The 15395-nt window shown below is 44.3% G+C and overlaps 1 protein-coding gene across 6 annotated transcripts in view; it reads left to right on the forward strand.

Moving 5' to 3' along the window:
* Window positions 1-4555: 4555 nt before the first annotated feature.
* STK33 (serine/threonine kinase 33) overlaps window positions 4556-15395 on the forward strand; it is a 124948-nt gene continuing 114108 nt past the window's right edge. For 2 of the 6 annotated variants that reach the window (XM_075927997.1, XM_075928001.1), the window contains exon 1: window positions 4559-4803. In XM_075927997.1, coding sequence (XP_075784112.1) covers window positions 4673-4803 — 131 coding nt within the window. In that variant the 5' untranslated portion in view covers window positions 4559-4672. The other 4 variants (XM_075927996.1, XM_075928000.1, XM_075927998.1 and 1 more) reach the window with 4 other exon arrangements.

The raw sequence follows: 15395 nt of genomic DNA on the forward strand, positions 1-15395 counted from the left end.
CTATACCATGGACTGGAATTTAAAATATTGAGCTATATATAAAAGAAGAAAAAAGTACAAAAGCTAGAAATGGGCTCTCTAACAGCTTTATATTCTTATTCTTCTTTGACTTTAATATGACTTTTAGAATTGATGTTTCCTCCAAAGGAAGAAAAAAGTTGAGACGGCATCTTTGTTGCTGGCAGAAAGCTTAAAGAATTCTGATTAGAAAGATGATCAGAGGAGAGGGATTATAGTAGCTAATCAGAATAGAGAAATTTGCATACTTTCAGTGCTGTTATTAAAAATTAAAAATAACTGTGTTGTGAGTATATAAATCTCTGCATTCTGATTGGCTAACAATACCTGTCAGACAGAATATAAGGGATTCACACACTGTATGGTTATTGAGAGAGAGGTGTACAATGCTTATGCAAATTGGACAAGCAGAATTGATTAATGCAAAGTTGGGATGGAGATGGGGAATACACAGTTATGGTTCAATACCTACGCAGCATTCCTACACTCTAAGGCTATGTCTACCTTGGCATGATCTTGCACAAATACTCTTTAATGCAAGAATTCTTGCGTTAAAGTATTTGCGCAAGAGAGCGTCTACACTGGCATGTGCCTTTGTGCAAGAGATGGGCTTTTGCTCAATAGCTTCCGTGCCAGTGTAGACGCTCTATTGCGGAAGAAAGGTCCAATCGCCATTTTAACCATCGGGCTTTCTTGCGCAAGAAATTCATGTTGCCTGTCTACACTGGCCTCTTGCCATCTTCTTGCGCAAGAACACTGACGTTCTAATGTGTGAAATCAGTGCTTCTTGCGCAAGAACTACGATGCTCCCGCTCAGGAATAAGCCCTCTTGCGCAACTGTTCTTGTGCAAGAGGCCAGTGTAGACAGGCAACATGAATTTCTTGTGCAAGAACTCCCCGCCAGTGTAGACAGGCAGCATGTTTTTGCGCAAAAGTGGCCGCTTTGGCGCAAGATCGCGCCAATGTAGACACAGCCTAAGACTATAAAAACAAAAGGAAAAACTATGTAGCACTTTAAAGACTAACAAGATGGTTTAATAGGTGATGAGCTTTCTTGGGCCAGACCCACTTCCTCAGGTCTGAGGCCCATGAAAGCTCATCACCTATTAAACCATCTTGTTAGTCTTTAAAGTGCTACATAGTCTGATCTTGCAAAAACAAAAGGAAAAGCTAACATGGCTACCTCTCTATTTCTAAGATTATAGAAAACCTCCATTGAGAATTAGTAATAGAATCTACTGTATCTCAGCTCATGGTAATGGAAGCAGAAGTAGCAACTCCTGTAATTAAGGCTGAATTGAGATTTGCACACACACAAAAAAACCCAGAATCATATCCTTTTGTTTCACACTTTAATGATTAAATTTAGTCTCCAAATTTGAAACACTTACACTTTGGAGGACAAATTAATTTTCCGTGCAATGTTTTACTAAAATATTTAAAAAACATCAAGGAGTCATGTGGCACCTTAAAGACTATCTGATTTATTTATGCATAAGCTTTCGTGGGTAAAAACCACTTCATCAGACATGTTGGAATGGAAATTACAGCGACAGGGATATAGATAGTATGTGTGTGCGTGTGTGTGTGTGTGTGTGTACACACTAGTATATCAAAAGAAGGGAGTTACTTATCGGCAGTGTCTAGACTGGCCAGTTTTTCCGGAAAATCAGGCGCTTTTCCGGAAAAACTTGCCATCTGTCTACACTGGCCGCTTGAATTTCCGCAAAAGCACTGACTTCCTACTGTAAGAAATCAGTGCTTCTTGCGGAAATACTATTCTGCTCCCGTTTGGGCAAAAGCTTTTGCGCAAAGGGGCCAGTGTAGACAGCTCCGATTTGTTTTCTGCAAAAAAGCCCCGATCGCGAAAATGGTGATCGGGGCTTTTTTGCGGAAAAGCACGTCTAGATAGGCATGGACGCTTTTCCGCAAAAAGTGCTTTTGCGGAAAAGCGTCCGTGCCAATCTAGACGCTCTGTTCCGAAAATGCTTTTAACGGAAAAGTTTTCCGTTAAAAGCATTTCCGGAAAATCATGCCAATCTAGACGCAGCCATCAAGTGTTAAGGAGGCCAATTCAATCAGTGTGGATGTGACTCACTCTTGGCAGCTGATGGGGAGGTGTGAATGCCAAGAGAGGGAAAACGGCCTTGCTGCTCTGCTGTTTCTCTTTGTAGTCTGGTTTTGAAGTTTTTGTAGAAGGATGGCTGCTTTTAAATCCATTACTGAGTGTCCAGGGAGGTTAAAGCGTTTTCCTACTGTATTTGTATGTTATTTTTCTTGATGTCTCTTGTGTGTCCATTTATCCTTTGGCACATAAACAGACTAGTTTGCAAATACAGCTACCTCTCTGAGATTAAAGTAATCAATAACTTTTGCAGAGTAAACTTTTAAAAATGCTCCATTCTTAAAAAAACTGCAATGTTCTCTTTACATTTCAGTTGGTTCCTGGGTAGGTTAAACCACAGCATTCCCCCAAACTCCAATTTTAATACATGTGCCTTCCATTAATATCTTTGAGACCATGTTTGAAAAATTAAAAACAACATTCTCATCATCTGAAGAAATGGGCTGTGCCCACGAAAGCTCATGATACCATCTACATGTTTTGTTAGTCTGGTAGCATTTTAAATACTATTTGTTGTTTTTAAAGTTTATTCTGTACAGACTAACAAAGCTATCCCTCTGAAGATTTTAAAAATAAACAGTTATTTTCTTTATTCAGATTAATCTAACTAAAGAACTTTTCACCTCCTGGTTCAAATCTTGTATCGGTCCCAAGTGAGAATACGTGCGGAGATCTCAGGCTTAAATATATTTTTGCTCTAGTCACAAAACCACTGCATAAATTAACATTATTGACCCTCTCTGTTTTAAATGGTCCAAGCACCAAAGTATAAGGTGCATTTTACATCATGATTGGATTGCACTGACAGAACAAAGTATAGAAATTAGTATAATTTCTATTGAAGTATAGTATACTGCAACCATCAGCATGATACCAGGATTATGTTTAGCTGTATACAACATTATTAGTTTTGCCTTTTCATTAAATAAACCACAGTAAGAAAAGGAGTAGGAAGAGGAAAGTGCCAATAGTCTAGCATATGCACACTTCAAAATAATTGCTGTTAAAGAAGTGCAATTAATACATGCATAGTGCTCACTTTCTAAAGTAAAATGTTTAAAAAATGGTTTAAAAACTAAAAATGAATAAATAACAAGCATAAAGGCATTTTTAATGTAACTTTTTGTTAAATCAACCCTTTTTTTAAACCTTAACTGCTGCACACACTAGAAAAACTGACAAAAGCAATAGTTGCTAGTGTTACAGTATACTGACTACAGCATTTTGTTTTGATCTGTCATCTGTAAAAGCTAAGCAATTATAGGTTATAGTGTAATCACTGCAGTTACCATAGTAGATTATAGTAAACAGTACATAATACATTCTCTGACTGTAGATTAAGTATTAGTCTACTAGATCTAGATCAGTATGTTTATCTAATGTAAATATACTTTACCTATGATAATGGTGACAAGGATTTGGAACTTCATAGAATCATAGTTCTGGAAGGGACCTCGAGAGGTCATCGAGTCCAGCCCCCCGCCCTCAAGGCAGGACCAAGCTCCGTCTACACCATCCCTGACAGATGTCTATCTAACCTGTTCTTAAATATCTCCAGAGAGGGAGATTCCACCACCTCCCTTGGCAATTTATTCCAATATTTGACCACCCTGACAGTTAGGAATTTTTTCCTAATGTCCAACCTAAACCTCCCCTGCTGCACCTTAAGCCCATTACTCCTTGTCCTGTCCTTTGACTTGTGAAAGGTCACAATACCACAATCTATTATTTCAGTGATATACTGCCTATAATAATTCAAAGTAATACTCCATTGTACATATATGTGAATATAGAATATGGTTGCTTTAATTCATGTAGGTTGTATAGCAAATGACAATTATTCACAATTTTGTTTTATAAGGAAGTGTTTCTGCACATAAACTTGTCTTGGATTCTATTTTCTTTCTTACAATACTGTATGTAAACAAATATTTTGTATTTCAAGACTTAAAATATGCTTATAATTTAGTCTAACATACACCTTTTGAATTTTAAAAGCTAAATTGTATGTTTGGTAATGTACTACAATACTACAGATTACATTGTAAGGATGATTCTACAATTTCTGCTTAAGTGCCCTTACAATCATGCCTTTAATTTGCACAAGTTCTCAAGCACAGTACCTTGAAGTACTGTACTGCATTTGCAAACCAAAGGCAGATTCAGCACCCTTGGCTAACATTGGACCGACAGCAACATCTGGCCATAGGCAGATGGGGTGTAATCTGGCATCCCCGAGAGTGTTGCCCCCCGTTTTGAATTGACAGCATCCAGCTAATGTCAGTTTCGTGTGCCGTTTAGAAGTTAACCTCCTGCATCTGTGAAGGGGGGGAACCTCTTCCCGCCAGTGAGGGGCTGAGGTGCGGGGAGGATCCTGCCCCAGCAGTGTGGGGCAGGGACTGTGAGGGGGGAACCCCTTTGCCCACCACAGCCGGGGGGCGTATATCTGTGACTCTCAGGGCGGGCGTCCCTCCTCCTCCCGCCCCCGGCAGCTCGGCCCGCGGAGGGGACCAGCGGCTCCGCGCTCTGATGAGGTTGTCCCCGCGCGGCCCCTGTACCCTGTGCAGTTCCCGGGCAGGGGCCGAGCGAAAAGTTTCTGAGCGAGCGAGCGAGCGGCCGGCGGCCGGGCCCGAGGGCGGCGGGGGACGAGCGGGGCCGGGGTGAGTGCCCGGCGCGGCCCGAGTTCCCGGGGGCTAGAGCCGGCAGAGCGGGAGCTCGCACGTTGTCCGGTTGCTGTGGCAACGCCATGGATGCGCAGGCCGGGCCGGGCCCCCTGCAGCGCGGGTGGGGCAGCCCCGGTCTCTGCCCCGGCGGCACAGCCTGCCAGAACCGGACAGCTGCTGCGCCGCGGGCCGTGCTCTGAGCCCGGCGCTGCAGGGCGGTATCGCGCGGCCCCGGCCCCCGCTGGGCGCGGAGAGGTAAGCGCAGCCTCCCCGGCCTGCGGCCCCTGCCGGGCGGGTGGGTCACAGCTCCGGGCGCGCCCCGGCTCTCAGGCTGTCCCCACCCGCCCGGCTCCTGTTCTCGCTGCCCGCCCCGCCGCTCAGCTGGACCAGGGGTCCCCCCGCCTGCCTGCGAGGGCTGGAAAGCGGCGCCGCGTTGCTGTGATCGCCCTTGGCGCCCTGCTCCGCCCGCCCAGCCGCCCGCCATCCTTGGGCACCGCTCGGAAGTTCCAGCGCGCCCTTACGCGGGGCGCTTCGGCGGCAGGGGCAGAGGCCTGTGCCCGGCCTCGGGGCTGCCTGTGAGGCAGCAGCGGGCGCTGAGCGGGCTTTTGTTCCAGCCCCCTTGGCTTGCGGCGGGGGTGGCGGTTTTCGGTGCAGCTGCGCTCACGTGGGAAGTGGGACTGCGATTTCATGGCTTGATCCTTGTAGGTAAACCCAGAGAGCGGAGCTGGTTTTGCTACCGACTCCTCTCTGGTGCGTCCTCAAAACGCGGGCGTGCCCCAGCAGACTATATCTCCTCAAAGTTCGTCTGCATTCAACGTGCAGCGTGGAAACACCATGGCTTCATTCGGGGTTCAGTTGTTAGGCATGACGGGGTTGTTGCCAGTGCAGCCCTGCATTTGTACAGATATTGTCAAGGCCAAGTCATCGGCTTCTGGTTTTGTATGACACTGCAGCCCCTGCCTGCCCCAATTAAGTTGGTAAATTCCATCGTAATAGTAAAACTATTTATAAGCAATTGAGGAAGGAGACTTCAGAACAGCTCTAAGTCCTGCTGCTGCTGCTGGACTTGTTTTCAAATCAGTTGGATTGTATAAAGACTGTCACTGTTTTCTGTTTTGAAATAAGGTTAATGTTAACAAATTTCATTAAAGCAGTATTTTCAGCTGAAAGATATAGGTAAAGGTTGTCTTCAAAATAAAACAGGTGGGCAGAATGCATAATAGGTCTTGAGAAATGAAGCAAATATATGGTTTGTTAAAAGGGCACTTACATTTTTGTGTAAAATGCCCTTCCTTAAAAGAACGTAATGGTGAAAGTCCTCTATTTTCTAAATACCTAATTTAAAATCTACAATTCTATTGTAATTAAATTTAAAACAAAGACAACCCCTCTGATCTAATGGTCTGCAGAGCCATAAAGTTTTGTGCTCTTCTGAAACTTCACTTACCTGTCAAATACTACAGAGCTATGTTGACCTCCTAGATCAGTGTATTTCAGACTACTTGTCATTACTCAGTACTGGGTTGCTGCAGGGTTATCAGTTTGGGGCTGCTAAGGCAGCTACCTGCCTGACCTGGCACCACAGACTGCGCAGCGCCCAGAAGTGGATGGCAGCAGACCTGCCTCCTAGGTGGGGGGAGGAAGGGAGTGCACAGGGCTCAGTGCACTGCTCCTGCCCTGAGCGCTAACTCTGCACTCCCATTGAGGGAACCTGCTGCTGGCTGCTTCTGGGATGCAGCATGATATGTGGTGTAAGGAGAGGCAGGAAACCTGCTGTTGCATCTTCGCTGTTCTGTTGAATGGGAGTCGCTCAAGGTAAGCCCCTCTGCCCCATCCCTGACCCCCACCCTCAAGACAGAGCCCCCTTCTACACCCCAAAGTTTTCATCCTCAGCCCCACCTTGGAGCTCACACTCTAGTCAGATTATTTTGGGTTGTGGGCATCAATAATTTTCTTCAACTGTTCCAGATGTGAAAACTTTCTCTAGCAAGGCAGTTAGAAGATTATATTGTTAAAGGAGGATTGCCATAAGAGACAAAACTTTTGCTAATGTGACACATTATAGGAACTTTTAAAAATACACTTTAGAAAACAAATTTCTCTGAATTTTTATGTTGAGTCTCCTGCTTCTCATCCCCCACCACCACCTCAAAGAACTGTTATTCTGGTAACAGTACAGCGGCTAAGAGTTGAGTTAGGATGGAGATTTTTTAGACCTGGTCTCTAGGCCAAGACTAGTCTGATCAACTATTGCTGCCATTGCTTCGAGGGATACCATTTTCCAGAAGTCCATTTAGTATATTTTGTAAACACTAAATTCAGTTAAAACATTTATTACTGATTTAAAACAAATGTAAAATATTTAATAATTCTGTAAAAATTTAACTAATGCTACAATAGGAGTGAGGACACATTTGTGTGTTTTATGCCACCAAGACTTATTTTTTTTTAATTCATTCACAGAAATACCTAGACTTGTGAATTTTATTTGGCAGTTATTTTTGTTTGCATTATAGCCATTAATTTCTGATCCTTAATGTAAATTAGTTGGAAAATGATAAATCTCTATTAGAAAATATCCTGGTTGCTATGATAATGGGTAGTTCAAAAGTAATTAAGTAGATATAATTAGTGGGTGTTTGTAAAATTGCAGTTGAAAATGACTGCCTTCCAACAAGGTTCACTTGTGTGTGGTTTTTTTACTTTGTCCAGCCCAATCCAAAATAATAACTTTCCCATACTTTTTCTGTTTCATTTGAAATGTTTGTTTACTTGTGCTAGATCAGCATGGCATCTGGATAGGCAGATAAAACTTCTAGGTTTTCCAGACTATTATACTAGATGAATACACCTTTCCTCCAGCAGTTTATTAAGATGTACAATTCTGATTATTAAATCCTTCCTGAAATATTAAAATAATGTCATGACTGCAGGGTTTTAGAATATGAGACAATAGACTAATATAATTTTTGTGTCCTTGCTGTAGAATAATGAACTATTTTTTTTCTAATTTCCAGTTACTTGTCATCTTAAATCTCGCAAAAATGCAGCATTGTGTAAAAAAGACAACAAGAAAGAGGCCGTCTTATGTTAAATGCCCTTTCTGGAATTTAAGGATAGCCTACAAGACTTAACTACTTTCTGTCCTCAATGTTTTGTTGAACATAGTTAAAAGTTATGAAGAGCTATGTATGCATCTTAATGAAATGCTTATCTGAAATGGCACTGATAGCCTGCTGTGAGATCAATTTGCAATCAAAAAACTGAACGTACTTGATGCTCAATTTAGCCCACACTAAATATTTCACATTCTCTGTCTATAGTAGACCAAAAGGGTCTTAAGAATTCAAGTATTAGCATTTGCTCTTTACACTCAGTGGAATAGTACTGTTAAAGCCTATCTGTGATGGAGTGTGAAGTTTAAGGTGCCACTGTTTGAAAATTATTTGTATATCAATGGCAATTTTTTTCTTTCACTGCTGCACTATCTCAGTGGCAGGCAACCTGCAGCATAAGGGCCACTATGCGTCCAAAGTGCTGCTACTTTGTTGGCACACCATGCAAATTCTAGGTATGCAAGTGCAGTTAGCAAAACTGCCCTATTCTGGGAGATTGTATTGGTTACGACAATTATGCGGCCCACTCACTTGCTTAGGTTGGCTATTGCTCCCTTACCTTGTTGGTGTGCATAGCAGTTTGTGTTTTCCTCTTTATATCAGTGTATGCAACTGTGGATATAAAATTCCACGTTATTTCTATTGAAGCTCTTTTCCAAGATGCATATTTATAACCTCTATTGTCAGTTACCTAAGCCCCATTAATAAAAAAATGTTCATTTAAAACAACTTTCAAGCCTTTTGCAGATTAGAGAAATGTCATTTCTTGAGATTATAATTACATTTATATTAGGCTTTCTGATATTGAATCCTCTGTTTCTATCAAATACAATCCCCTCTCACCAGTCCTTTAGTTGTTCTTTCTGAAATTATTTTTTAAACTTTATTTTATGGTAGAACCTCAAAGTTACAAACACCACAGGAATGGAGGTTGTTCATAACTGAATACAGGCAGTCCCCGGGTTACGTACAAGATAGGGACTGTAGGTTTGTTCTTAAGCTGAATTTGTATGTAAGTTGGAACTGGCATCCAGATTCAGCCGCTGTTGAAACTGACCAGCAGCAGCTGAATCGGACACGCCTGGGGCAGAGCAGCTGGGGTGCTGCTGGGTTGGTCCCGCAGCGCCGCTCCTCGGCGCTACTGGACCAACCCGGCAGCACCCCAGCTGCTCTGCCCCAGGTGTTCCCAAGTCAGCCGCTGCTGAAACTGACTAGCGGCTGACTACAGGAAGCCCGAGGCAGAGCTGCTCTGCCCCGGGCTTCCTGGAATCAGCCGCTGATCAGTTTCAACAGCGGCTGAATCTGGATGCCTGGGACAGAGCAGCTGGGGCGCTGCCGGGTAGGGCCCCACAGCGCCGCACGTTGGCGCTGCGGGGACCAACCCGGCAGCACCCCAGCTGCTCTACCTCAGGTGTCCCCAAGTCAGCCGCTGCTGAAACTGATCAGCGGCTGATTCCAGGAAGCCCAGGGCAGAGCAGCTCTGCCTCGGGCTTCCTGTAGTCAGCCGCTAGTCAGTTTCAGCAGCTGCTGACTTGGGAACACCTGGGGCAGAGCAGCTGGGGTGCTGCTGGGTTGGTCCAGTAGCGCTGCACCTCGGCGCTGTGGGACCAACCCAGCAGCCCCCCAGCTGCTCTACCCCAGGCGCTGGTGAGAAAAGCCTGGTCTGCTGGGGGGGAGCGCAGCTAGTGCGCCCCCTCCCGCCCCCAGCAGACCAGGGAGACGCGGAGTGGCTTTTCTTGCTGCGGAGGACACGGGCGGTGGGACTGCGGTGTGTCTCGGTGGTCCCGCCGCCCGCGTCCTCAGCGGCGAGAAAAGCCGCTCCGTGTCTCCCTGGTCTGCTGGGCGGTGGGGGGCGCTAGCTCCGCGTCTCCCTGGTCTGCTGGGGGGAAGCACCCCCCGCGCCGCCAGAGGCGGTGACAGTGGGGGAGGCATCCCCCCCCGGTTCGTAACTTGGGGTCCGAAGTAAGTCGGACCGACGTAACCCGGGGACTGTCTGTAAAGCATTATGGTGTTTCTTTCAAAAGTTTACAGCTGAACATTGACTGACAATACAATTTTGAAGCTTTACCATGCAGAATAAAAATGCTACTTTTTACCATTCTAAATTAAATTAAACAGGCATAGAAACTGTTTCCTTGTAAAATCTTTTTTAAACTTTATCTTTTTCGTCATTTATGTTTTTAATGCAATCGTTGTCGAAGTGCAATCCATGGACATTATAGGTAGGCTGTGGCTGGAGGCTCAGGTGCCCCGCAGCATGGAGCCTGCACTGGTGCTCCAGCCCTGTGTGCCCACCACAAGGTTGGAACGTCAGAACCAGCTTTCTGCTGTCTGGAAGTTTTCCCCACTGTTTTCATTGGCTGTAATCATGGCCAATGGGAGTAGCAGAGGCAGTGCCTGGGCGTGGTGGGGGGAGGGAAGCCAGGTAAGCGCCCCCCATCCCCTGCATACTCAGACCTCTCAGCCCTCCCCTGCACATCCCTCCACTGTGTTCCCATATCCTCACCTCACTCCTATACCCTCCCTTGCTCCTGCACCCTCCCTCCCAACCAGACCCCTCCCACGCCAGCCCACTCCTGCACCCTCCCTCCTACCCAGATTCCTCCACTCTCAGCCTGTTCCTGTATCCAGCTGCACTGATAGCCACCGTGAGCCCCGGTGAGGCCAAGAGCAGTCAGTTCTTAGCACTGCCCAGACCGTGGTGCTGGGCCCACGTAGCCCTCAAAGCTGTACAGAATGGCATTTGGGCACTCCCGTGGCATTTCATAGGAGCTCTTGGCCCCTTTGAATGGCTGGGCCCCATGGCAATTGTCCCCTCTGCCCTCCTGTCAGCAGGCCTGCCTACACCCTACTTCCTGTCCAGACCCCATGCTTCTACCCCCTCCTGGACCCATTTTGTCATCATGGGTGGTTGGCTGGTGGTCGCTGGAAAGGTTTGCATTGAGTGGAGTGGGCCATGGGCCAAAAAGTTTGAGAACCATTGTTCTACTGTATGTTAGTCCCATTGTCTTAGGCATTAAGCATAAAACTGAATACAATTCCAGGCCCAAAGTATTTTTAAGATAAGAATTTGCTGGATTAGGATTTTTTTAAAAATATTTTGAAATATGCACTGATCTTTCTAATACATAAAGGCTGCGTCTAGATTGGCATGATTTTTCGGAAATGCTTTTAACGGAAAAATTTTCCGTTAAAAGCATTTTCGGAACAAAGCATCTAGATTGGCACGGATGATTTTCCGCAAAAGCACTTTTTGCGGAAGAGCGTCTGTGCTAATCTAGACATGCTTTTCCGCAAAAAAGCCCCGATCGCCATTTTCGCGATCGGGGCTTTTTTGCAGAAAACAAATCTGAGCTGTCTACACTGGCCCTTTTGCGCAAAAGCTTTGCGCAAAAGGGACTTTTGCCTGAACGGGAGCAGAATAGTATTTCTGCAAGAAGCACTGATTTCTTACAGTAGGAAGTCAGTGCTTTTGCGGAAATTCAAGCAGCCAGTGTAGACAGCTGGCAAGTTTTTCCGGAAAAGCGGCTGATTTTCCGGAAAAACTGGCCAGTCTAGACACAGCCAAGGTGTACTACCAAAAGTCCATCTAAACCAGTATCCTGTCTTTTGTCAGTGGTCAATGCCAGGTATCCCAGAGGGAATGAACAAAACAGGGGCTCATCAAGTGATCCCTCCTCTCTCAATCATTCCCAGTCCTGACAAACAGGCCAGGGAGACCATCTCTGTCCATCCTGGCTAATAGCCATTGATGAATCTATTCTCCATGAATTGATCTTTCTGAACCCTTTTGTAATCTTGGCCTTCATAACATCCTATATCAAGGAGTTCCACCAGTCGAGTTTGTTGTGTGCAGAAATACATCCTTTTGTTTGTTTAAAACCTGCCAATTAATTTAATTTGGTGACTCCTATTTCTTGCTTTATAGGAAGGAATAAATAATTTTTCCTTATCTACTTTCTCCACACCAATCATGATTTTACAGACTTTTATCATATCCCTCTGTAGTTATCTCTTTTTCCAAGCAGAAATTTCCCAGCCTTGGTGAGAGATGTGGCAGATCCTTAATATCCCTAATTCATACCCAGAATTTTATATGCATTATTAGGATTATATTTTCCAACGTGCATTACTTTGCATTTATTAACATAGAATTTCATCTGCCATTTTGAGACCCAGTCACCCAGTTTTGAGAGATCCTTTTGAAGCTTTTACAGTCTGCTTTGGATTTAACTACCTTGAGCAATTTTGTATCATCTGTAAATTTTCTACCTCATTGATTATTTCTTTCTCTACAGTAACCAAGAAAATTCCCATTCACTCCAATGAGAGTAGGATGAGATTGTAGAATGAGATTAGGTTTCTTGTGTAGTAATTTCTATTTGTCCAGGGACCCAGAGATAACAATTCTTTCCTTGAATGTCTAAAAATATTAGTTTTCACAATCGCTAGAGAAACTAACCAAAGTCTTAGAGCATGTCTGTTTTGCAAGGGAAGGTGTGAATATAACATGTCTAGGAATACACATACTAGCTTTATCTAGCTAGAGTTGGTAACAATAGCAATGAAGACATGGCGGCATGGGTTTCCTCTTATGTTAGTTGCCCCTGTTGTGTACATGGGTTGCTTGTCCATGCTGAAGCCTGTGCCACCATGTTTTCATTGCTATTATTGATACTCATGCTAGCTAGATGAAAAATAGTATAGATGTGCTTACCTGAGTGACAAATATTCCTTCATTTGCAGTTTATACAAGTATACTGGAGTTTTGGTCTCATCTGATTTTTCTGGAGATGAAAATATGGTCATAGTGATAAAAATGGGTGAGGTAATACCTTTTATTGGACCCACTTCTGGACCAACCATCTTGTCTTTCTAATATCCTGGGACCAACATGGCTCCAGCAATACTACAGATGGAATATGTCCAGAGCTTGTGACATGAGCATGTGGACTTTTTTTTTTTTCAAATTATTGCAGTGTTGAAGACCATTGTTTTAGCCCTTGTCTGTTCTACAGAACTTCTCTTCGCTTTGAGGGATAGATCATGGATCCAAATTCAGTCTTAGTGTAAATGGATTAAATTCCCTTGAATGACATTATGAAATTGATTTTTTATTCTGTTTGTTGAACTTGCCTTTTATTCAAACCTTGTGGCAAACCCTTCAGCTGGAGAACTGAAAGTATTAAGAATTTTAGTTTTATATAATACATTATTATAATTCTGACTTGTGGAAAACTGATTTTGGTGAGTCAAGAATGGAATTAATTATCTTTAAGAACTTATTAGAAATAAATGGAAATGACTGGAATACCTAAAATATTTTAATTACCTATAAAACACATTTAGAGCTAAGGTCTGCACTGATACATGCAGTATCAATAGTCGATATGGGAAAAGACTGAATATGCGGGGATGGATGATGGTCTTTTTATCGCAGAAGATTTTCCCTGGCCCTAATAATTAATACATTTCTAGGGTATTTCAGATGAATTGCGTTATATTTCATATGTATGAGGAAACAAGGAACACATTTTACACCTTTTTTCAAAGACCATTCTTTTTTCCTTCATGAAGACATCTAAGGCTGTGTCCAGACTCCATGCCTCCGTCGACGGAGGCATGTAGATTAGCCAGATCGGAAGAGGGAAATGAAGCCGCGATTAAAATAATCGCGGCTTCATTTAAATTTAAATGGCTGCCCCGATCTGCCGATCAGCTGTTTGTCGGCAGATCGGGAGAGTCTGGACGCGATGCCCCGACAAAGAAGCCTTTCTTCATCGACACAGGTAAGCCTCGTGAAACCAGGTTTACCTGTGTCGATGAAGAAAGGCTTCTTTGTCGGGGCATCGCGTCCAGACTCTCCCGATCTGCCGACAAACAGCTGATCGGCAGATCGGGGCAGCCATTTAAATTTAAATGAAGCCGCGATTATTTTAATCGCGGCTTCATTTCCCTCTTCCGATCTGGCTAATCTACATGCCTCCGTCGACGGAGGCATGGAGTCTGGACACAGCCTGAGTGTTCTTTTTGGTATTTCTTTGTTAATTTTCACTTTTTATAGATATGCAAAATCATCTTTAGTTAAAGATTCATCCACAATTTCTGCTAGGCTTCTTGTAGTCTTGATTAATTATCTGCTTCAAATGATGTTTAACTCTTTAAATCATGCAGAAAATTGAAGAAATAAAGGAGGCTATTCAGCTGTAATTTGAAAATTGTCCAATGTGGGTGTCATAGAATGGTATATTTGTGATAGTATCTGTGATGGGGAGTCTGCCTTGTACTGGCCCAATAAGAGTTAAAACCAGTCTAGGGAGGCTGAGTGGTAGGCAGCCGCAGGTGAGACTGCAGATAATTTCAGAGCCAGATGGGACTATATAAATAAGAGCACAGGGAGGTGGAGGAAGACACTCACTCTTGCTCAGTCTGTGGAGCAGGAGGAACCTGGCTTCCAAAAAAGCTGCAGAGGCTTCCTGAGACTGAGTAGTGCTGGGAAGCTCTGATCTGACTTCATTCCCAGGCTGCAGTGCCTTAGGCTAAGGCTACGTCTAGACTGCATCCCTCTGCTAACAGTTTAAATGAGCCCAGGATTTAAATATCCCGGGCTTCATTTGCATATTCACGTTCCAACACTGTGCCAATCAGGCTCCGCGTCGAAAGTGAAAGTAAAGTGTAGCCATGGCTCTGACGCGTTTCTGCCAACAGCAGGGGCTTTTTCAGCAGATCCTTTACTCATTTTTTGAGGAGTACAGGATCTGCCGAAAAAGCCCCCATTGTCGGCAGAAACGCGGCAGAGCCATACCTACACTTTACTTGCACTTTCAGTGCTGAGCCTGATCGGCACAGCGTTGGAACGTGAGTATGCAAATGAAGCCCAAATAGAAGAAGGGAGCAGGTCCATACTAGGGATGTTACATTTAGTTTAATCAACTAATCCATTAGTTGATGGATTTTCCGTCAATTAGTCGATAAGTGGGGAAGCCAACAGGCTCTTAATACATTTAAAAGGCTGGTGTGCAGCGCGGGGGACCTGGGGCGAGCCAGGAATCAGCTGTCCTGGCTCACACTGGGTCCCTCCAGCTGCACTTTAGCCTTTTAAATGTATTAAGATAGAGGCAGCAATGGGGGTGGGGGTGGGGATGGGAGAAAGGGGAAGGGGAGTAACTAGTCGAAGGACTAGTCAACTATCTGATAAGCTTTTGCTTATCACTAGTTGACTAGTCGCTTACATCCCTAGTCCACACTTCTTGCCTATGATGAGTGGCCATTTCAGACTGTAGTTCGCCCCTGAGGCAAGGGGCTAGATGACAGAATGGGGGGGGGGGGCACTGTGGCAGGGCAGTACTCAGAGGGGATAGTACAGTGGTCTGGGAGAGATGTGAGTTCTAATGTAAGGTGGCAGAACCATTAATACATAAATAGGTAACAACAGTAGGTGTAACCAGCAGGAGGCACCTCAGTGGTGAGTTG

The sequence above is a fragment of the Pelodiscus sinensis genome, chromosome 4 (assembly GCF_049634645.1).
Source record: "Pelodiscus sinensis isolate JC-2024 chromosome 4, ASM4963464v1, whole genome shotgun sequence".
Lineage (NCBI taxonomy): Eukaryota > Metazoa > Chordata > Testudines > Trionychidae > Pelodiscus > Pelodiscus sinensis.